The 24,113-nt window shown below is 39.3% G+C and overlaps 1 protein-coding gene across 1 annotated transcript; it reads right to left on the bottom strand.

Annotated features, from left to right (window-relative positions):
- Window positions 1–399: 399 nt before the first annotated feature.
- Window positions 400–24,113, bottom strand: CD47 (CD47 molecule). The gene is given in 12 exon segments (XM_082331807.1): window positions 400–2,776; window positions 2,778–2,803; window positions 5,959–5,983; window positions 8,340–8,371; window positions 9,890–9,982; window positions 11,791–11,886; window positions 12,448–12,540; window positions 12,933–13,034; window positions 16,295–16,384; window positions 18,663–18,710; window positions 20,071–20,421; window positions 23,968–24,113. Coding segments are annotated over 12 exon segments (1,035 nt in total). The 5' UTR covers window positions 24,014–24,113; the 3' UTR covers window positions 400–2,743.

Here is a 24,113-nt window from a genome sequence, read left to right as displayed (position 1 = left end):
GAGCAGGTACCTCTCGAAGCATCTGCTGCTGTGGTTATGTCTGCACTGCAGCAGCACCTCTGAAGGGACGGCGGCCCAAGGATAAGTCCACGCTGGAGACGGCACACCTCGAAGCATCTGTGGCTGCCGATAAGTCCGTGCTGCAGCAGGTACGCCCTCAAGCATCAGTGGCTGTGCACGAGGTCATGCTGGAGCACCTCAAAACGTGCGGCCATGGATAAGCCCACAACGATCTCCAACCAAAACCATCTGCGGCAGCCTAAGTAACACTGCGAACATTCTTGTATGTGCAGTAAGTAATCTGGGGGGAGAGAGGGTGTAAAGGCAGGGAGAAGAAGAGCTATGACTATGAATTTATGGAGACAGTTAGAGAAGTTCAATGTGACAGCAACAAGAAAATCTCTCACAAAAACAACTTAAAAGGACTTTATTTTTTAAGTATATTAGCACAATATTTACAAAAGTGTATCATATTTCATAAATAAAAACATTTTGTTGGGTAAAGACTATAGATCTATAGATATTTAAAATGTCTCTATATTTATATATACGCACATAAGTACACACACAAATGGAAGCATACAGTTATGAACAACTTTGGTTTTAAACAACTGGTGGGAAAGGGCTCAGTATATCAATGACTTTTTAAACTCTTGCTTTTAAATTTGTACCCGCAAGAAATCCAGAGCAGAGCCCTTAACGCAACAGGAAGGGGGGCTTCTCCCATTTCTGGGGCAATTGATTCTGCAGCCTGCACACGGCCACCGAGCTCCTCATGTTTCAGCAACGCCTCGTAGCAGCTCGGCCTCATCCCACAGTGACACAAACAGGCTCTACTGCAGTTTGCTTTACAGAAGTTCACATAAAGCTATTATACATAATGGTTTTTCTAAGGCAGAATACCGCAACAGAATTCGAGCTGGTTTGTTTGTTATTCCTCAGCTGCTCAACTTTCAACTTGCCAGAGGGAATCACTAGTTGTAAACAGGGAGCTCTGCATGATACCTCATCAGGTAAATTCTTACACTGAATTGTTAATGGAGAGTCATCTCCCGTCTTTAGGTAGAGGTTGCTGTGATTATGGAAAAACCTGTATCAAAAGATTCATATACAGGAGCTCAAATCATATATGAATACTCCCACTGACAAACCTGAAGGTATGAAAGTAAGTGTAAACCATATGTGTTTCTTAAAGTGTTTTATCATATGAATAACCCTCTTCCCTGTGGCCAGTTCCACTGATTTTAGTGAGGGCTTTAAGCGGTTCAATCCTGCAGCCCTAGCAAGAGGACTGTTCATGAGACTAAATATTGTAAAATCAGATACTTCAATTTTGTTTGTTGAATTCTTGTTGCAAGGTGTCTGCATCGAGACTTGGAGCTCAACACGCAGAGACGTGAATCTCTGCAACGTGTGCCCACAACACGGATATGAACCTTAGTTCATAACATCCAACTCTGAGCCGTGCCAAATTACTCAGAATCTTTAAAACCATGGATTTTTACTACATTACTGTTTGGCAACAGTTTTCCAAACAAAGCTTTAAATTGTTAGAAGGAGAAAGCCATGTGTGCCTTTGGAATATATTACCTTAGTACAAACAGGAGACAGTGTCAAAATTCCTACAAAGTATACATGAAGTCCAAGAGCAGCCAACTATATTGGAACAATTCTCAAAACAGTTGTAAAACGTGGTAAAATCTCATGGAATGTGCAAGTCCTAGAAAATTGACTTTTAACTGTACCACTCACATATATACAGAAATTGAGCCTCCTCACTTCTCATCAGCTCCTCCTACTTATTTTCTATTTTACGTATTTGTAACGTAACGGCAGCATCACAAACTTGGGTCAGAAATGAAATAGCTCCTTTTTCCCTTCAAGAAAACAGATTCTAACACTCTGTCAAAAATACACTGAATAGGACAGCTCCTATTTTTATGAAGCCTCCATGAGTTTTACAAATTCACTGAGTAAAGAAAGCCTGAAATTACTTCCAGTACCACACACGGCACAACATGAACACACACAAGAACCACATTCAGCATGAAAATTACTAGCTGCTGTGCTCCGTAATTCCAGTGCTGAATTAGGCTCCAATAGCTGAGCAGCTTCTTGTCAAAGGATACGGAAGAGGCACGGAGAACTCTCTCACTGGACTAAAATATCGGCCACCAGAGCATACATGACTACTATCCATAGAGAAGAATACTACTGTTCCGTGGAAGTAGGAGAACTCAGTTAATAACTTAAGGAGAGCTGGGAGTGAACTTTGTACTTACGCAACTTTGTGTAGAAGCATTTTATTTATTTTTTTATAAAAGTTTTGCTGAATGTCAGAAAAGATGTATTTGCACAATCTCTGCTTCCTGCTTGTATCACAGACATATGACCATACCTCGCCCATGCACACGAATAAAGAAAACAATAGTCTAAATGGTATTGCAATCTTTGGGCTGAGCACGCCCATTATCAAAGCAGTGATTAATGATAGTTTCTGGAAATGATACCACTAAGGATTACTGCAGGGAGACCCTGTAGTGGACAGTGCTTTTTATAGTCTCACCCTCAACTATCCCATATATACCATAACAAAAGAAAATTAAGATCACATGTGGGCAAACACACGTTTCTCGCTACAACTGCTGTGACTATAAAATTACATCATTTATATCAAAAGCACTTTTGCCACACATGCAAAACAACTAGTTTCCTGAATTTCTTCTCTTTGAGTAGTGCATCTTCAAGGCCACGGTGTATCAACAACGGTGTACTTTTTCACATATCACAGAGCTCTTCAGTTCTGGGAAATAAAAAAAAAAAAGAAAAAAAAGATTGTTTGGCAACATTTTGTGCTGCCTACTCAAGTTACAGCTTAAAAAAATGACTTCTTTTTATTTCAAACTTTGAAAGCACGCTTAGCACTCAAATAATGCAAAAAAGTGGTACTAACAGCAAGTGATATTTCAGCCTCTCCACAACAGAAAAGTCAACACTGTCTTGGAGCTCCGACTCATGAACTGAAATAAGCTGTAGCGGCTCCCACCCTTAGTTGTCTGACCTGTCGTGTCTTTACTCCTAGCGCTGGTTTACTTTCACATGCCATTTTGTAAGCTAGCGTGCTTCAGCACCTGACTCACGCCTTCAACGTGTGTATGAACTTTCAAGGGAAGGTTAACGTAGAAAGCAGGTAGAGATCAAAAGGTTCCTGCCTCCAGCTTGCATGTCAGAGCCCTTCCCTTCGACCTGTAAGCCGTTCTGTTATTTTTAGGAGCCATCTTTTAAGGCAGAAAAAGCGGACAGAATTCTAACCCTACCCTAAAAGTCAAAATGAAATAGATAATTAGTAATTTCTGTGCTTTTGGAAGTTCTACCTCAGCACTAGAAGAGCAGGCAGGTTTTTATAACCCTAAATGAGACCCAAGATGAAACAGTCAACTTATTTAAAACTGGATCTCCAAGCAGAACTCTAAACTTGTCCTTCAGCAGTATGTGGTAACCATATTGATCCCATCATTATCTCCCTTCTGGTCAGTTTTGAATGCCAAAGACTGGCAAATATCTGTTTGTTTCCTGATCTCAACCCACTGCTGTGAAGAACAAGCAATAGTCACTTCTGAAGCAGGACCTACCTTCCCTCCTCCCACTTGAGATTATACTAACTGGTATGCATTTTATCAATGCATTTAGGAGACACCAGTGCAGCTGTCCTTTGTACTGCAAAAGTGCTTCTATCCCTATTGGTGTAGAAAATAATCCTATAACATATTTGGATGAATCAGGTAGTAGTCATAAGTAACATAAACCTAGCAGTACCTGGTATTTGTAAGGAAGCCTGTTTTTAAAATCGAGTGACGTACCTTTTTCCAATTAGGGCTAACTAGTAACTCATTTATTGTCACGTTGTCAATTCATGCCTTCCAGAAGTGGCATGATATAAAAATATTCCAAGTGAATTAACAGATTTAGAGTGACCTCACTCTTTATCCTGACTAGCAAAATGTTGTATTTTGATGCAGGAGTACTAGGCTAAGGGTGTAGTGATACCTCATGACAAGCTTTCTCAGTTTCCAGGAAGAAACAGAAGTGTCAACAGCATCAACAAGTGCTCTTTTATCCTACTCCCATGAAAAGGAAGTACAGCTTCTGAATAGAAAAGAATCAATAAAAGACTGTTTTTGTTTTCAAACCCGAGCATCTAATCTAAAATTTAAGCTCTTCAGTAAGCAAGCAATCTGGCCAGGCAAACTCTGTTACTCTTCTGATGGACACGAGCTACAGGAACCACGAATCTTTGCAAACTTGGCTACCCGCTTTAGGTACCAGTCTGGGAATTCTGGGCCAAGTTAGTACAGTCTCTCTCATTTCATGGCTTATTATATATTAAGAGGAGTCTATTTACAGGTAGTTGGTGTTGCAATCTTACAGGCCATTACAAAATCAGAAGGACTAATCCCAGCATTGAGGACATTTCAAATAGGAAGAAATGTTAAGTTCAGCCAGGACACTGCAGCATACATCTTTCTTTACAATATCTGGTAGATCTTTAAACATCAAGCATAACCAATGGGCAGAAGCCACAGTGCACCTTTAGATCTTAAAGTTCAAAATTCAGGTTTGTCAAAAATAATTTGAAGTATTTAAGCAGTTCTTAAATTTTATTAAGATGTGTTTCAGTTCTGTTCGTTTTTAAACACTACTATCTGAGCCTGAAAAATAATAAACTGAGTGAAATCTGACTGGAATACAAACAATCTAGCAAAACCCAGAGAATGTAAATAATATCTAAAAGGGGGGACGGGGAGAGGAAGTCTACTTTTAAACCACTTTCCTGTGAACTTCCACGGGAGATCACCAATTAAATACGTAGAGAAGGCTTAGTTATATTAACAACAGCAACAACAAACCACCCCAAAAACCAAATACAACAACCCACCACCAATTAAACAGTCCATGCATCTTATGTACTATATAAGCATAAAGGAAGCATACAAATGTGGAAGGTCAAATAGTTTGATCAGAAACATACTATTTAATAGTTCCCTCTGACTCATCCTCTTCACTGTTTAGAAATATACATTCTTCCCCTATGCATGATAGAGAAAATATGTATTCTTTCTTTTCAGTAAAATATAATTTGAGTAAGAACAGCACCTGCACTGAAACCTGTCCTCCAAGTTTCATCATATTAGCACTGGGTAACTCTGAATATCAAAATCCCCAAATACATGTTAATTAAAGTAAATATCTGAAGATATACTTGGACTTACCATCATTCTAACATCACTCCTTTTGCATCTTTAAAAGCCAAGCAAATGGATTAGTAATGAGCCAAACAGCAAGAAATGCTTCATAATTAACATTCAGATTAATTCTGAAATTCGGGTTAGAACTTTATACTACTCAGCATGCCAATTAGTGAACAGAATAGCAAAAAAACCCCCAAACTTCAGAGACATCCCTTTCTCACCATAAATTTCCCCCAACTTAAGCGCTATCAGAGTTTCCCAACACCATAGCAGAGCTTCCCCAACCCAAAGAAATATCAAAAGAATAGAGTGAGAAGGATAGATTTTGCTATAATCATAGGTATTCCACCATGGTAAATGCTCATGAAAAAGAATTAACATCAACTTTCAAGACCTGTCCCTCTTTTCCTCTTAAAAGCCGGACTTTTTGCAAAGTGAAGAGGGTGGATATGACATCCTGAAATATTAGATTTGTCCTAAAACAGTCAAACAATGCCACTGGCTAGGAAGCACAGAAGCGTAGAACAAGCAGTCTGTTCTCTGCAGGCATAATTTCATCGAGAGATCAAACTCTTACTGACTCAGAGCCACATAAGTTGATATACCAATCTGCCACCTCAATGCTGTTGTATTGTGAACTACCATTATTTTTTGACCTTTTTCCATAATTAATCACTTAATTAGAAGATAAGCCTTGAATATCACCTACCATTTAGTGGTTCTTCTACAGCTTTCTGCAAAACATTTAAAAATATATATATGTATAAAAAGCCTTCATGTTTACTTTTGGATCGCCACAGTTAAATTACTCTAATTGACATATACAGTAAGTAGTGATTCTACAAAAATGAAGAAAGCTGAACATTAATAAAATTAATGACTAGAGTTCTGAAAAAAATTATATCAGTCAATAACTGCATTCTCCAGATTCTTTTTTTCCCCACTGTAAATTTTTCCTCAGAGGAAATACCTCTAGGTGGCAGTAAAAGGCATGCAGATACTACTTTTAAGCTCTAAAACCTGATTATTTCTGTGATTTGATCAATGGTTAGTAATAAAGCAGCATGACTTAAAAAAAAAAAAAAAATAGTAGCCAAGCAATCAGGTGTAATCTCCTCAAAAGGAAATACACCACAGTTGTGCATTTAGTCTGGTAGACAATCATCAGAAACAACACACGCAGTCTACAGAAATGTTAAAAAGATCAGTAATTGGTTAAGATGGCAGATTTCAAAATTTGCACCTTTTCCCCCTCAGATTCAAGAAAATATCATGCATCATTTTATAAGTGTGCCCCAGTGTCAAAATTAAGCACTTCACCAACATTAAGTTTTCCTAGTCTTTAGATGACACAGAATCAAAGTGTATTTTCAAAATTATTTCACACCTATTTATTGCCTCAAAGTACAGCAATATCTGCTGAACAGCCCTTAACGGAAACGAGCAACATATTAACACACTGATTTTCCACTAGGTCTTTCCGTAACTTCCGTAAGTTCATGGGCACAAATTATTGTCACCTGAATTCCTCTGTATCTGACTCTGCACTAACTGCAGCTGCAAAATCTGTATTTTTAGTGGCTGAGATTTTCAACGATGCCTAAGTTTTAAAAATTTCTTTTGATTTCATTCCTGTCTCCAATTCAGAGAGTAACATGGTGTTCACCACTACATAATTGTGGCTATTTCTTTATTTGTCAGATCCTTGCTGCAGTGTACAACCACCTTGTAAAGTGAGCAGCTTATAAAGAGAACGAAGTTCCACAAAGGATGTTATTTAGCGTGTTGGTTTCTATTTCAAAGCTTATTTACAACCAAAAACTAAGTTAAAAAAAAAAATCTCCTCTTGTCCTGTTTGCTTCCATTCTACAAGTAAACATGAGCATGTTAGATAAAGGCAAGATTGTGTTTTGAAAGAAGTGTATCTGTAATACACTTCTCAGCTCATTTTTATAACATAATGAATTTTGTGAACCTCCTTTTTCTTTTTTCCTTTTTTTTTTTTTTTAAACTCTGTGCATTTATATTCCTTCCATAAGTAACAGACCAATCCTCTGAAATACTATTCCTTAAAATGAAAATGGATGAGAAAAAGCAAAGGAAAAAAAAAAAAAAAAAAATCTGTTGTCCTAACTGTGGTCAGCTCTTCTGTCCCACTGTTAGAAACCATCTTTCTTCAACAGTCTCAGGCTGTAGACTGAAAAGGAGACCTGGAAATGTGTCTCAAATGATGGCTGCCAGCCAAGAAACGGGATGACTTAGCATTTGCCATGTTCCTCTGCTATAAGGAAATTTTACTGGTATTTTACAGTTGTGCCTCTTTACTTGCATCTACAAAACTTCAGAAATCATGCAGTTCACATTCATGGATCACTAGAAAGCACTGCATAAGTCTGTGAAAATTACTGTTTTAGGAATGATTACTCTAGAATTCAAAAAAACCCCACCTAACTGAAAAACCTTCTTTAAAAAAACAAAGTGCTTTTCTACTTGTTCTGTGTGACCTAAAGACAGATACTATGCTTTCAGATGGTCTCATCAAATTAGGGGGCATCACAGGAAAATAAGAAAAGAAAAAAAGATCAAGGCTATAGCATTCGTATAGCTGGGAATTCAAGAGAATATTAAAGGGTTCTGGTGTAAAAGAACATATGGGAAAAAACCCTAAGTCTTTGGTATAAGCCACCTAGATGAAAAAATTCAATGGTATTCTGCACTCACCTTAATGAAAAAGCATTTTCATTAAGGTGAGCAAAAGGACTTTATAAATTCATGTGAAAGAATGCATTGTAAAAGAACACCAAACTTCCCTTCACATCCACCACCTTTTTGTGACAGGCCCTGAAACTCCATTTGGGCGCAACAGTCAGAGTAGCTGTTAGGTAGGGGTGGCAGTTACAGTACTATAGACACACTCAATAGGGACAATGAAGACCACCAACTCACTCAACATTAGACATCTGTTACACAGCCAGAACTTTTGCTTGCTACCAACCTGGTCTGAATTCGAACTAGTGAAGAAAGGTTCAGTATCTCACTACAATCCCCTGAGCCATCTAGTCACCCCAAATTTATTAATTTTAAGCTTACCCCTGGACGAGGATGATCTTTCATTCTGGAACCTAAAATAATGACAAAAAAGTGACCAGGCAGATGAATAAATGTCATGATCAACTGAATAAAAATATCTGCTGACAAAACTTGGAACAGAGTAGCAACACACAAAATTGAAGCTTCCCCTCTCCAAAACTACTTAATATGATGATCTCCAAATAATTAAAACCTATAAGCACTCCTCTGTTTAGGAACTGAATAATCTTATCACATACAGTCTGTGAATTGTCTCACTCATGCATTCAGCTCCAAAAATGAATTATGCTACACACTATTCTTTGTGCTTATTTTGGTGTGCTGGAATCTACCTCAACAGTCATATTTGACTTCTTCAGTCAGCATAATCAAACTACAAATGCAATATTTATGCAGACCATTAGCACACAGCATCAAAGTTGTACATACAAGTAGCCCAAAGTCAATAAAAATTACTTTTACTGTTGTTAAAAGACTTGCTTCACCTCTGTTGCATTTTTGGCTCATCGTCCTCTCTCTGAGATATCAAATATTACGCATTCTGCCTTAATTTCTTTGTTAAGGGAAATCCTCCCTGTCTCAGGGTGTATCATTTCTGATCGTGCCCACACATGGTGGGCACATACTAAACATGGAAGACTGCATAGCTGAGTGCAGACTAGGGACTGCGCTGACTGTATACACATCAGCTTGAGTCTGGAAGCAGTATATCCTCAATTGCATGGCTCTGCATCCAAACCAACAAGCTCTTTGAAGAGCCCTCATGCACAGCTTGAACCAAAGTAACTCTGCTCTCAGACCCAAGCTGTAAAGTCCACATAATGCCATGCTGTGGTGTGCCAGCTTAGAGATGTCTGCACCATATTCCAATCACACAGCATTGCTGTGGTTTTTGCTTGTTCAGCAGGCCTCGCTGGCTTTTATACATTTAAATCTCTCATCTTTTTGAGATCTGGTGCACAGACCAGTTCCTGAAATAAAGTATTGCTATTCTTTGCTCCTGGCTTTTAAAATTAAGTATAAGAAAAAGCAGGATTCACTAAAACGAAAGGTGTGCACTCAAATGGCTCTTATTTTAACATACCTCTAATCAGTAGAAATCACTAAGCAGATTTTGCTTCTTTAAATTCATGTTCTGACAAGCTTTTGTCTGCACCATCCCATAACCCACTCTATGGAGTCCTCGAACTCCTTTTGCTCTCTTCGTTCTAAGCTTCAGCTAGCCAACTGTGTAAATGGAGAGCTTAAACAGCAACATCTCTCCTACAGCTGAAACACTCTTACTTAAAGAAACCTGGCTGTGTTGATCTCAAGACAGTTTATCATGATAAACCATAAACTGCTTTACTCAAGATTCCCCACAGTTTCTATGAAACAAAGCCAATATATACACAGACAATTTTTCAGTAATTTTTTTAAACTATGTAATTGTGAAATCACACCTTACGTTCAAATAAGCTATGCCTACCTCTGAAAAGTACAATAGAGAAAATTGCACTTCTGAATATTTAAGTGCTAAAAAAAAATGCAGACTATTAGGTGCTACTTACCCATAATAAACACGTAAGCCAGGCTAAGCAAATTTATAATAGCTGTAATAGCTAAGCCGGCAATCACAACAGTCCCATGTAACGGAGGACAGGCTGTTAAAAACACAATACAAGAAACTGTTTTATCGGACACAAGTAAAAGCACAAAAACTTTTCTTTTCAGGTATAACTGAATACTACAATAAATAAGCCTGATAAAAACAGATGTGATTCATTTCCCTTTCAAAGCTTTCTGCATCTTTCTTTTTCAGCGTACATTCTTTAACGATACAGAGGCATTGACTGATTTATCCTGGTTGGCTGTACTATTCTACTACAGTTTAGCTATTCTACTGTCATTCACTGCAACTGACAACATTCTTTCATTAATTGTATTTTCAATTTAAACTTACATCTTCAACCCCAATTGTTTTGAACTATAATTACATTAGCTTACAGAATAAAATAGAGTTAAAAAAGGAAGAAGGGAGCAGAATATGAAGGTAGTTCTGAGGCAAATCCACCACAGAGGAGTGCTCCATGTTTACAGGGATATCACAGAGCAGGAACAGGCTATTACAACCTAACCATAGTTCGCTACAGAAACTGCTTGTTCTCTGATCCTTGTTTCCAGGAACTTGAAGTCATTGCAACCACCCGTGAGCTCAACCTAGGATGAGCTGTTTCTACTGACACTTAAGGGTCATTGAGCTAAACTTCCAGAGATACAGATAACACCTACCTTATCTGACCTGTGAAAAGATCACCCTGACAAACTAGGGAGACTTTCCATTTCAGAGCATAATAAAAACATCCTCCATTTTGTATTACTCTAGAGGATTAATGCTTTACCAGAAATCTCCCATCAGTTTATTTTACTATTACATTTGACAATACTCGGGTGCCCCTCACAAATACTTTTGTAAATACTGAACACTAAGCATAAAACTCAAATCACAACTCCACTGAAAGGTCTATCATTTCACCCTGATTAGACAACCCTTTAGAAACCACTTCAAGGAGAAAGAGTTTTTCTTAAATCCCCAACCAAGTAAACTATTAAAATGAAGAATGTCTCTAAGAAACAATAAATCGGGGTATGAAATGCTTCCAATGAACACGAGTATGTATTCTACTACTAAATACGCTGCCAAGGATGCCTAGTCCTCAACTCACTCTTTTCTCTGCTGTGTGGTTTTCTGGTGGGCAGAGGGGAAGGCAGGCAGGGGACAAAGGGAAGGTTAGAGGCAGGGATATGGGGTATGGCTGTCTGCAGTGTTCAGTTGGTGTTCCTTTACAACTGGGACTGTTTTTCAGTGCTGGAACAGAATGCCAGCAACAACCAGACTTAAAACAGTCCAAGAACACTTCCAAGTTTACTGTCTCTCCGTTTGCCTTCTCAGGCTGTTTCAATGGTATTCATTTCCAAGCAACTCTGTTATCAGCCACATGCAAGTGGAGATTAACAAGGAATTTCAGATTTATCCATTGAATATGAAAAAATTATTATGACTCTAGTTTAAATACAAGTCTAGTTTAAATACCCTAGGCCTCAGTAAGAATAACAGTAATAAAGGTCAATGTTGGTTTTAGGTGACTCAGTAGGGCACCACCTGTTGCAAAATTAAAACAATTAACTTTTTTTTTTTTTTTTTTTTTTTTTTTTTTTAAAGCAACTGCTCATAGAATGCAGTCATGCTGGATATAGTCGTACTAATGAAGCTGATATATGTAATACTGCCTTTAGGCTATTCTTTCACCAGATAAAACTAACATGGTAGTCCTAAAGTACATTCACAGAAGTTACTTGCTAACACTCAATGTAGCGAAGCCATTTTCACAGCATTTTAGTGTTATGAATAATCAAACATCAGGTACAGACAAAAGTAAAAAGACACTTTTACAGAAGATAAATTGCTTACCTGAGACACACAGTGCAAAACCAACCACGGCAATTATATATCCAAGAATTTGCAAACCTAACAGAGCAAGTGTTGCTTGTGGTAGACTATCGAAAACTGGGAAAGACAGAAAGATAAACAGAATTGTAATTTTTAAAGATTAACTAAAGAGATACAAAAGGTAGGTCATTCACATAAAGGTAGAAATCAGATTCTCCTAAATTCCAAGCTTAGCCAGCCAGTCTGATAACAAAACTCAAGAGTCACTGCAAGTCACTCAGGGCTCTTGTATGTATACATACACGCATATAAAAATATATGTATATATAAATAAAATTATAAATAAACTGTAAGTAGAATAAATGAAACACGTACATTCTGAGTTAGTTATTCATCCCACTCCCAAGACCCAGGAAGAAAGAGTAGGAATCACTCAGATGTCCTACCCTGTATCTCATTTTTCAAGCAGGTAACTTATACTTCTTCCCTGAAGGAACTTAGCCAAACAAACACAGGTTAAACATTTTATTTTGAATACTAGGAAGGTCAGGAACCCAGCATGCTATCATAGCACCCATTTATAAAAATGAAAATAGTATGTAGATTATGCCGAGGGGGGGAAGGAGCTCAGTTTTTCTACCTGTGTGTTCTTGAGCTAGTGAATAAATAAATACTCACCAATTCCAAACATTAAGTATTGAAGCGGTACCAAAATGACAGCAGGGACTACAATTAGGCCAAGACCAGCTTGATTCTGTGCAGTATAGCCATCTGCAAACATTTGTATGGAAATTAGTAAAACAGAAATCCTTGATCGGAAAAAAGCACAAAGCAACAGAAGTAAATTATTAGAATCATCGAGTTCTTAGGGTTCAGAAAAAAAATCCCACTGAAGCACCAGAAGTCACTCCCTAGCCCCTAATATTCACCCAAGGTAGCAGGACAGAAAATAGAAATAAATTTGGAGCCTGTATCTCCCTATGATCATCTGAGGGCCTGACAACCACAACGTTGTTTTTGTCATATTCTATAATTTACTTTTTTAATATTAAAATTAGTAGATTGCAATTAATAGGTGGTACTAATTTCCATACTACTGCATGGAAGAGATTAATTTGTGCTCTTATTCCCTTAAACTAGGAAGGCAATTTTAATATGCTTACCTTGGACAAAAAGAACAGTGCCTACAACAGCAGCAACTGTGAAGATGATACCTGCTACAATAACACCCATTTTCTTCTGAGGTTCAATTTCATATCGTAATGCTTGAAGACAAAACAAAGAGAGACAGAGAGGAAAAGAATCAGACACACAGATTCTCTCACTAAAATACACAGATGTTATGACTGTTGTCCTAAAAGAAACAAACACCTAAAAATTAGAACTACAAATATTACTAAGATTTCATTTGTTCTCGTTGTTTGTTATGGTTAATATGGCTTACTCAGATAAATGAAACCTGGCACTGGTGGTTTAGTCAAATTCTTAATTCCACCTTCTATACAATTCAGGTGATATGTTATCAAAATCACTTTGGGACATGGTACAGGTTAATTCAAGCAGATGAACTACTGACATTTAAATAATGTTACAGTGAATCTGTTACTCAGGTGAGTGTCAGACAGGGATTTAGAAATTCCAGGTTTAATTCTCTTCACTGTGACACTGTGTGAGCTCAGATGTACCACCTCCATCCCCAAGTGAACTGGGTGATGTTCCCATCTCACCAGAATGCTTTGAGGATGAGTAGACATGGGATGGCCTACATGTTCAGACACCATAGACAAGACTAATTTTCAGTAAAACTGCACTGCTAAATAGCTGCCATCTCAGAAATGTCTGATTCCAGTGGAGGGTTTCAAAGCAGCAGCACTTTAGTAGTCTTTGGAAAAGAAGGAACAGTACAAATACAACATCATAATAAGCCATGTTTGTTTCTGCCTTATACACTGCTGAAACTAAGACACAAAAAAGGCAGCTCTTGCTCCAAGCTTGAAAATTAATATACCAACAATCTTGGTATATGTTGAAATTGGTAGTCACAAACAGAGAACAAACAAATACTGTAAGTAACATCAAAAAGAAAAACAAGGAGCACATACAGAATTAACATCCCGCTTACATGCACAGCGTTAGCACAAAAAATATATCACGAGGATACAGTAAATATTCTAGAGGGTACATATGACAAAATCTTTAATAGTATCTTATCTATGGAAGGGTTACAGAATAGTCTCTCTTGTAATTAAAACTCTATCTTTCATTATAGTCACACTGTCTAACACAACAGGACCCCAGTCATACTCCCAAGTACTACTGTCATTTAAACCAAAAACTTATTTGGAATAGTAGTAATAGTAAAAACTTCTTGCATATCTGTACTGGAAATTCACATTTTTTTCATATTATAAATATGCTAAATAAGGAAAGCAAGACACAAAGGCAAAAATAAATAACGGATATGCTATACTTAAATCCTAAAAGCCAATCCTGCAAGCAGAAAAACCAAAAAACCCCACCCCAAACCAATCAACCCACCCACCCACCCAAAAAACACCCCCCCCCCCATAAAACACAAACCCAAGAAAACATATATATCCCAAGTGTTACACAGAAAAATCAAGCCCAGTTTAATGAACTATTTAAAGGTATACTGTAGCATTCCTGGATTCACAGGTTAACTAAACCAATGCAAATCAAAGAACGGAAAAAAGAAAACCAAAACAAAAGAAAACAAAAAAACCCCAAACAGTCAGTACACCCACATTTATTAAGTTAGAGGTAGCATGATTACTTTTCCCCAGAGTGGTCACAGAATCCACAATAAAGTGCACTGATGCAATAAAATCCAAGCAGGCTCAACTTACTCCTGTAAAATGACAGTGCTTCTCCATGGACATAGCCATGCTTATTTCAGGTCAATTATTACTTTCCTATCAAAATGCTAAAAATGCTGCAATGAATGGACGGAATGACAATTCCTGAACATACCAGAACAAATCAGAGACTCCTAAACCATTATAAACAATCATGAAAATCAGGAATCTAACACTATGGAAATAAAATAATTTTTAAAATATGTATTAGTTGTCAACCTCTGACCACGGATGGACCTTTGAAGAGTCACATACCACTTTCAGAGGTTTGTCAAAAGGTAATAAAGGAAATTATATACAGATGGCTCAATATGTATGTGATTACTATAAATCACCGAGAGCGATTTCTTTCCATTTCTTATGAACTCGACCCCAAACAGAAATCTTTTATTTTTTTTTTTTATTTTTCAGAAGTCTACAAATTGAAAAAGGCTGAAAAAAACTCAAAGACTGATGTAGCAAATTGCACCACAGGGAACCATCTGAAAGACTAGGACATGAAGCACACGCTACATTGCACACGTTGGACACCAGTGTATAAAGAAGATCTGAGGATGTCTGACAGTGGTGAACGTATTGCCTCTGAAAACATTTTAACAAAATCATTGATGTCAGTGTTAAATTATAACTCAGCCAGTGCTAAAAGACTAATGAACAATTTTACATTAAGGAGAGAGCACCATCTTTCTCTAATATTGATTTTATGACCATAAAATGAAACATGTTTCTGTTTCTAATGACTCCATGTCATGGTGAACCAACAGTGAAGAAAAGCTTCCTTGTCCTAACCAGTAACAGTAGACATTATCAATTATACCCCACAAAAATTACACACATGCAAAAGAAGCTCACATCATTTGCAATAGTACTGGCAGCAGAAACATCGCCACATGGCAGACTAGCTCTAAGCACAGACCCTTTAGGCTGCACGTCATACCTTTGTCTACAAAGACATACAGCCGCTAAAAATCTTAACCCCAGGAAGCAACACCTGGCCTCCAAGCAAATAGAGCAGACTGGCCCAGATCCCACGGCTTAGGGCTAGACCCCCTTCAACACAGCGCCCACGTCCACACCGCGTGACCGGGACACCACGTGGCATGCTGAAGCCCCAAAACACACAGCTTTTTGATGAGGTCATGTTTGGTTTCAGTTCAAAGGTCCCAAACTCTGCAAATGCTATGCCAGACTAGTGTTTTCGTAGCCTAATGCCAAAAACGCATGCTACGTGTCCTGAAAGAGTGCAAGGCTCACTGAAAAGGAAATGGAAGACTATGTAGCACAAAAGAGCATAGCTTGGTGCACTCTTATTGACCAAGCCTCTAAGTAACAGTGTTTATTAGGAACTATCTTGAGAACTGTATATGAGTTAACTCCCTTGTCGTGTTAGCTGATTCATGCCAAAAGAAAGCCCAAAAATGAACTTAAGTAACACAGTGTGGATGATCAGGAGAGGATTCCAGGGCAAACCAAACACCATGTTATGTGACAAAGCAGACATACCACCCCTCTCTGTATTATCTGGATCAATTCTACCAGACATCTTTTAGACGTAAGTACCATATTTCATCTTGCACAGATGCCTTTATGCAAGCAAGTGATTTTAGGACAAATCAATAATTGCAAAGAATTAAAGAGTCAATACTTACCAATCACACTTAACTGAGCTGAACACAAAATAATAACTAAGAACAGCAACGCAATGATGATAGCCCTTTCCACCAGAATAAACCATGATCCTAGAGAATAAACAAAGAAAAATGGTAGGAAGAAAACAAAAACTGAGCTTATTAGCTTTACATTTATTGCTCCTTTCAGGCTATGCTGTAGATTGCTCATTGCTGTATGTAACAGTGTTAAGAGTTATAACAGGCTAAGAAAGCTAAGACTTCTACCTATGCATTTTTCACTCTGATCTTGTGCGTGACAACCTATTTTTTCAGTATTTCTCGTTACCCTAACATTTCCAAACTGGAGGTCATAACCTCCACTGCAGCAGAGGATATCTTTATGCTATTGTCTGGCAGTACAAGCTAGTTAGCTTGTAGAACTACAAACAGCACAGTAGATCAGAAAAATGGTGTATTTAGGCTAAGCAGGGAAGCTGGGGAAGATATAAAAGTACAATTTGATGCTTCCCCAGCTATTCTATTCTACCTCCAGCTGCTGTAATTCCTGAAGAAATCCAGATGTGTGATAAGGAATATGGGAGCTAACCTAAGTGAGAGCAAAATACTGCTTTGTTAATTTTAGAAATCACACGTTTTCCTTTAGGTCTTCCCACCATCATCCATTTAGCTTTTTTTCCCCTGCATCTTGGACGCCTTCGGCTGTTCAGTCACTTGTGCTGTAAGACCATGTAAGCCACCTTCCAACATAAAATTCTGAAAACATCACTGAACCGCAAAATGCAGTTGATGCTTGCATCTCTGCTCATAATTCCATTTAGACTCACTCAGTGGAGTCCAAAGTCTCCGTTTCTTACATTATACTTGCTACTGTTCCTCTGCCTGCATGCTTGCTTCCAAAGAAATTTCTAATCTTCATTTAGATGCATACTCCTTGCACTTACTCTCCATATTTAAAAGCTGTATCTGCAGCCCCAGAAACATGGAATTAAGTAGCAATACCTCATAACTTTCAATGCCAAGTAAACACCTTGAGGACAGTTTTCAATTCACAAATTCCCCTCCTCCCTCTCCCCTCCCCTCCCCATGCAAGGGGTCACAGAAGAAGATACAACATAAATACAAGGCAATCACAAAATATACTAAAGGCAGAGAAACGGAGGAATATCTGCCAACTTCCTTATCACCAAAAGAAGCCTAATTTAATTAACTGTTTAAAGGAAGGCTTTTTGCTTCATTTGCATTTTCAAAAAAGTAACTAATATTGAACAATAACTTCAATGCACAGTTGCTATTCTCTAGATTAGCCAAAACTTACAGGCAAATCCCATTTATGGTGTTCAATGTAACTGAGAATTATTAATGAATTGAAAGTATCTGTAAGCAGAGACTGAAAAGCAGCTTCGCTTCCTCTGCAGCATTTCCAGGTGACACCAGCAGGTATTACAAATAGAAAAAAAGCAGCCATGAAGCCTGGTATCTGCTAGGACTTCAGCATGCAACATGGAACCACGTATGGTCCAGCCTCAGAGTCCCAAAGCGCTTATTGTATGGAAATGCTTGCAATACTGGTGGTACATGCAACATACAACTAAGAGAAACAGCTGAACACATTTTCCTGGTAATACATTTCCCTTACTCTGGTGCTTCATAGCAATAAAGTAAACTCCTGGCAAAAAGTATTATTTTGAGAGCCAAGATAAGGAAGTCGGTTCCAAACTAACAAGAGAGACTTCCAGACATGGGGAGAGAGTGGGGAGAGGGAGGGGGAAAGTAAATGGGGGGGGGAGAGGGGGGAGAAAAGGGGAAAGGACAAAACGAGGAGAGGAAAAGGGGAAAAGAGAAAACGAGGGGAGGAAAAGAGGAAGAGAGGAAAAGGAAAGAAAAGAAAAAAGGGGAAACTTTACAGTCACTCTCCTGTGAAGATAACTGATCAGGAGAGTGTGCCCCAAGACAAGGGCACTAGCATGTAAGTCTTGCTCACTCTGCTATCCACTTCCTATGTGAATCCAGGAATTCTGTAAAGTGAGATGGAGAATGGTTGGCTCTCATAAGCCTATCTTTGTAAAAGCATCAATTGGAACATATTAATAGTGGCAGCATGAATCCATTGCTCAGAAATGACAGCATGAAGACTGGTACAGGATTTCCATTATTCACTAACCCTTTTCAAAACTCACTTGCTACACCTTCCTCTATTAGCTTATTATCTCTAGAGTCTCGCTAGAACACTGAGGAAGAAATAACAAGAAATTATGCAGAAGAATTTAAAGAGAGAACAAGTGACTGTTTTACCTTCAGCTAAACCCTCAAACATAAGACTAAGTTTTACATTTTGTAGCATGTACTCTCAAACCTAATGTGACCTCGCAACTATAAATTCACCAACCACATTTTTCCTTTGGTGTTGGGGTACTTTCCTCGCCGCAACTGACAACTAGAAAATGAAATTAGAAAAATTATATCAGTTTCCTGCTTTGTAGTCTTTATATCGCTTTCAAAATTCTAAACACAGAGAAAGTAAAAATAAAACAATAAAACTTTCAAATCAGACTTGATTCTACTACATCCTCAAGCCTTGTTTCCTCTTCTAGAGCTTAAGACTGAATGGCAAAAACAGTCCAAAAAGTTTAAGTAAGAAGCTACAACAGACGGCAGGAAACTGCCTATACCTCTTCCCCTGTTTTTGCAGTGTTCTAAGAACCGAACGATTTTGTAGCATCCTCGCACTTTCAGTGGCTGTGCCCCTCTCAGTCCATTTCAGGATCACATTTGTTTTGCAGCGTATATGGTTAACTCAATAATTAGACCCAACTGTGAATTACACAGACATTTGCAGCAGGACACAAGTAACATCTGTTTGAATTTCATAAATATTTTAATGACAAATACAAAAACTAATAGCAAAAACATCCCAGGACAATTCTACAGTGCACAGGTAAGACTCCATGTGCTGAGCATATGTAATATTCAGTGCTTCTGAGAAACTCTCCAGAAGCAAGGAGCAAGTCTCCCGTGCAGAACAGATAAATAATACACACATACGTTCAGTGAAACTGCCACCTCTGCAGAGCACTAGACAGACTGCACACGCATGTACAGCGGACCCCATTATTCAATAGCTGAGGTGCTAGAGCACATGAGCTGCGCCTGACAAGATATGGTAAAATGGCTCACTAAATGAGAAATTCATCGCTTAGTCACCATTATTTTAAACATCGTCTTCTGAAGATGACATTTAATGCTAGGCAACTGTAACCAGTTACCATCTCGCAGTAGCATTTCCAGCCTCACTGGAAAACTGCATACCTTCAGATCAAGTTTTAGAGCTCTCATACAGAATTTCTGTTAGTTCTACCTGTAATTTTTTCCAGCAGAGCTAAAGATTGCAAGATGCCATTCTTCAAAGAAAAGATCTCTGCAGCCACTGTGATGGATGTATACATCTCAGCATTGCAAAGATATTAAGAATATGTTTCAGTATGTAATGCAGTAACATGAGGGTGCTGAAAAAATCACCAACTATATAATCTAGATTTTACTATGTTAGACAAGTGATCTTCAGACATTATTATGGAATGAAAAAATGTGTTCAGATCTTTCCCACAGAAGCACTCCCCTATAACTTAATCTGAAATAACTCATATTAGCATTCAAGTTAGAAGGCCTGGGGGCTACATTTTTTATACTTTTAATTTAAAGTAATACCTTGTCATATTCATTATTTTTCCCTTTCTTGTAAGATTTTTGCTTGTTTTCTCTCCCAAGAGGTTCTAAAACAATTGCAGGCAACTCACCTGAGCGGTTTCTAAGTTCAACTCTTGTTTCTCCTTCTCTGCTTGATTCTGTTACTTCACAACTGTAATTTCCAACATCTGCTTGTGCACTGTCAAGCATTAGAGAGGCATCACCCTTGGGTAAATCCGCCTGAGATACTAACTTAGCTGATGGAACCGTTTCATCTCTGAAAAACTCCTGACTTGCTCCATGAAAAGAAAAAATTCTTTTTCCTTGTTTTTTCCACGTAACAAACATGACATTTGAATTGTTCTCCTTTAGATTAATCACATGGCAAGGTAGAATGACAGTTTTATTACAGACAGTTCTTTCAACAACGTCTGTCACATTAAATATCAACTGGGCAGAACCTATAAAGAAAAATGAAAATTGACACACTCAGAATTATTTCTTAATATAGAAGAGAAGAAAGAAAAAAGCATTACAACGTGTGACTTGGGAAAACAAAACAAACTCTCCTGTGAAATGACAAAAAGAGAACCATGCTTTAAGGGAGTAACAAAAGAAAGAAAAAAAAAGCATTATTACGATTTTACCACAGCCCCTCTACAGACACGTAGCCATTCTCACATTCATTTAATGTACAGATAACATAACCTATCATGAATTTAAAAAAAAAAAGAGTAATAAAACTTCAATAAAACTTTGGGCTGACACTTACCTGGACGCTTCCCCTAAAATGCCATATGCAGAAATACTGCATTAAGACCTGGTTTCTGCAAAGCATACACATAACTATCCAGAGGTTGTCCCACTGATGTTCAAATTTTTCTGCTGATCACAAAGGTATCTAAAAACGGAGGTCCAGGCATCAGCTCCACACAAGCATCCTTCACAGTTTATTGGGGGGCGTGGGGGGAAATCTACTTTTACACTTCTGAGAGAAGGCAGGCGAGGCAGCTTAGTCAACAAAGGTTTGTCATTTGTTCCTTCTGATCTCTGAAGGTGGAGCCAAATGCCCATAGGTTTAGATCGTTTCTTGCAAATTCTCTTTTCCTTTCCGATGGAGGAGGTGCGCACACAATACCATATATTAAATAAGACTATTACATACTTAGTATTTGAGTGTATGCACAATAGAATTGAAAATGGAGAATTTGTAACAACGCCCTGTATTATAAATCGTTGTGATTAATGCTACTAACAATAGCGTTCAATGCAGGTAATGAAAAATCACCATCACACGGGATTACTTTATCACTGCTGGTTTTTATCATTTCTCTCCCACATTGCACCACAGTTCTAAAATAGTACTGACTGACCACTGTTTCAAGAAAGACGTAAATCCTATGCTGAGATTTTATCTGAAATGAAGACCCATTCATCAGTTCTTGAGAATACCAAAAATTATAACATCAGTATTTCAATTACACCAAGAACCAGAAGAAAGAGGTTAATGAAACTAATTTGACTGCAAAATATGAAGGTTTTGAATCCTGTATTTTCTATATTTTTCCTCGTTTGTGTGAAATTACAACTTCATTTAACAGCTGTCCTAATAGTTATGTCTCCCCAAAGTCCCAGTGGTATTAATCATTCAAAATGCTTGACTATATCCACTTGATAAAACCAAATATGGGAAAAGATATGTACTGTAAAACAAGATCACAACCCCTAATACTGTAAGCACACAGACTTACAAACTGGAGTAGCTCCAGTGACTTCAGAGGAACTACTGATCTTCACATGTCTAAACCAGCTCAGAATTGTGATATTGATGACTAAATTCAATAAGGGGGGGGGGGGGGGGGAGCAGAAAAAAAAAAATCAATAACAGCTGTGTCACTATTTGCAGTAGCTCAATTTTTTCAAACTAACAGTCTCGGATCAAATTTAAAAAACAGTGATCCTTGAAGCACTGATTTAATATTCTCACCCAAGTCACTGGATTACTACTGAATACCAAAAGCTTATAATAAACTGACTGAATATGCATTATGCATGACAGCACTTAACAATGAAGAATTATCCTCTGGTTTACTCACTGTGTTGCACTTTTTAAACTGTACCTCAAAAAATAAAAGTAACAAAAGCAGAACAAATGGAAGCTGTACCCAAACCCAAAACTATGCACTAATGAAAAATAAAAGCTGTAGTGCTTCAGTGGTTCTTCCTGAAATAATTTTCACATCTGTTTTATTTTGACACTACCTCATGATAAAAGGTTCCTGAGTGTAGGGTTGCTGGTTTTTTTTGTTTTTACTTTTTTTCCTCCTTTAGAGCTAGCACATTTACACTTTGTAGGAAGAATTTATTCTCCGCTGGCCCCACCACTGCGAAAGGTGATTTTCAACTAAAGGAAGCAATTATACTTCCAAATATTTACCAAAGCAGATAAAAAACAACCATCTTGAAGGAATTTAAACAAATTGATCACGATTTCTCACTAACATCAGCACAGAATGGCAGGGAGCTGTAAATTACCGATTCCACCGGTTTGCTGGTGTGTAGTCTATGAGAGCTGGCATATTTTGCCTGAAGCCAATTAAGAAGTACTCATGTGAGCTGCTCCACCAGCAGAGTGCTGGGGAAATAACAAGCAGGCTGCAGGCAGGCACCAGCAGAAGCACACAGACAAATATTTGCGGGTTTTGTCCTCTGAAGATCTGACTGCTTTAGTAGAAGGGGCTGCATGGTGGCTACCTCACTAAAGGGAACCTGAATGCTGACTACGGATATTTCCATTATCAACTTCCAACATTCTTGTTGTGATATGAGACAGTCATCAAACCCCTTCGTCAACAGTTCCCAAATCCTGCACGCAGTGGACTACTTAGGTGGGCTCCTAGCTTCAAACTTTCTCGTGGATTATCAGCTTAGAGGTGGCACATAAAGGTGACAATTTTAGAGCCGTATACCAAGCAGTTGGGGGGGGCAGCTTCGGAAGAATATGCAGTCGTGAAGCTGCCACTGAAAGGTTGTTTCAAAGGATACATGCAGTGCAAATTCGGGAATACTGCACATCATGTCAACATTGGCTAAGCTTGGTGGTTGCACCTGATGGACACCTGCATTTCTCACTGACTAGGGCACTCAGCATTTAAGCCAGTCTAATGCTAACTCAGGAACCCAAACATGAATTTAGATACTAGCTTTAAACGTGCAGGTCTAGATGTGCAGAAGAACAATCTAGCATTTGCACCTCAATGAAAGTGTTGCAATTTTTTTTAACTCTCCCTCCCCCCACCGAGTTTCTTCCTGAGGCACAGAAAAATAAGAAGTTAGATTGCGAGATCTCAGTGGTATCACCAAGGACGCCCAAACTTTAAGATCAAGAAATGCCGTCAACCCTAGAAACTCTACAGGAGACGACCAGTTTGATCATCGTTATTTCTACAAGAGCACGCTAAGCCAAGCCTCCCTAACGCTACTCGGCACAAGCAGACGAGGAGCTCTGCGCTGCTCACGGCGTCCCTCCTCTCCCCCGCAGCTTCTGCAAGAAGCAACCCACCCCCGGGCCCGGGGAGGACGAGGGAGGCGGTAAGGCTGGAGGACACCCCCCCGCCCCGCAACGGATGGCGAGCTACAGCTAAGCGGACGGCAGCCCCGCACACGCCGGCTACCACCGTGGCTGCTGGGCGGCCACCGGCGACAGCCGGGAGCTCCAGGCAGGGGCGATGCCAGCCTCCACGCCGAGCGGAAGAGCTGCACCCCGCCCCGCCACCGCGGCGGCAGGGCGGGCGTCTGCCGCTCCGCTCCGCTGGCCCGGCGGGAGCGGCCGCCCCTCGTCCCCGTCCTCCCCCCGCGGCCCGCCGCCAGGGCGACACCCGCCCCTCCCTTTCCCGCGCGCCCAACGGCTGCGCCTACCGGGGGAGGCGGCCCTGCCTCCCTGCCCTCACCCCCCTCCAGCCCCGGCGCCTCTTCCGGGGCCGCCGCGGCAGGGAGAGAGAACTCACCGGCGCCCACGGCGCTGAGCAGCACCCAAGCGGCCAGCAGCCACATGGCGGAGCGGCGGCGGGGAACGCTGCCAGGCAGCCCGACGGCCTCCGGAGCCGGTCGCCGCAGCGGGCGGGCGGGCGGCGCCGCGCAGGGGGCGGGGCGG

The sequence above is a fragment of the Platalea leucorodia genome (genome assembly GCF_965183815.1).
Source record: "Platalea leucorodia genome assembly, chromosome: 2".
Taxonomy (NCBI): domain Eukaryota; kingdom Metazoa; phylum Chordata; class Aves; order Pelecaniformes; family Threskiornithidae; genus Platalea; species Platalea leucorodia.
Note: the sequence above shows the minus strand (reverse complement) of the source record. Positions and strands in the feature narration are given on the sequence as shown.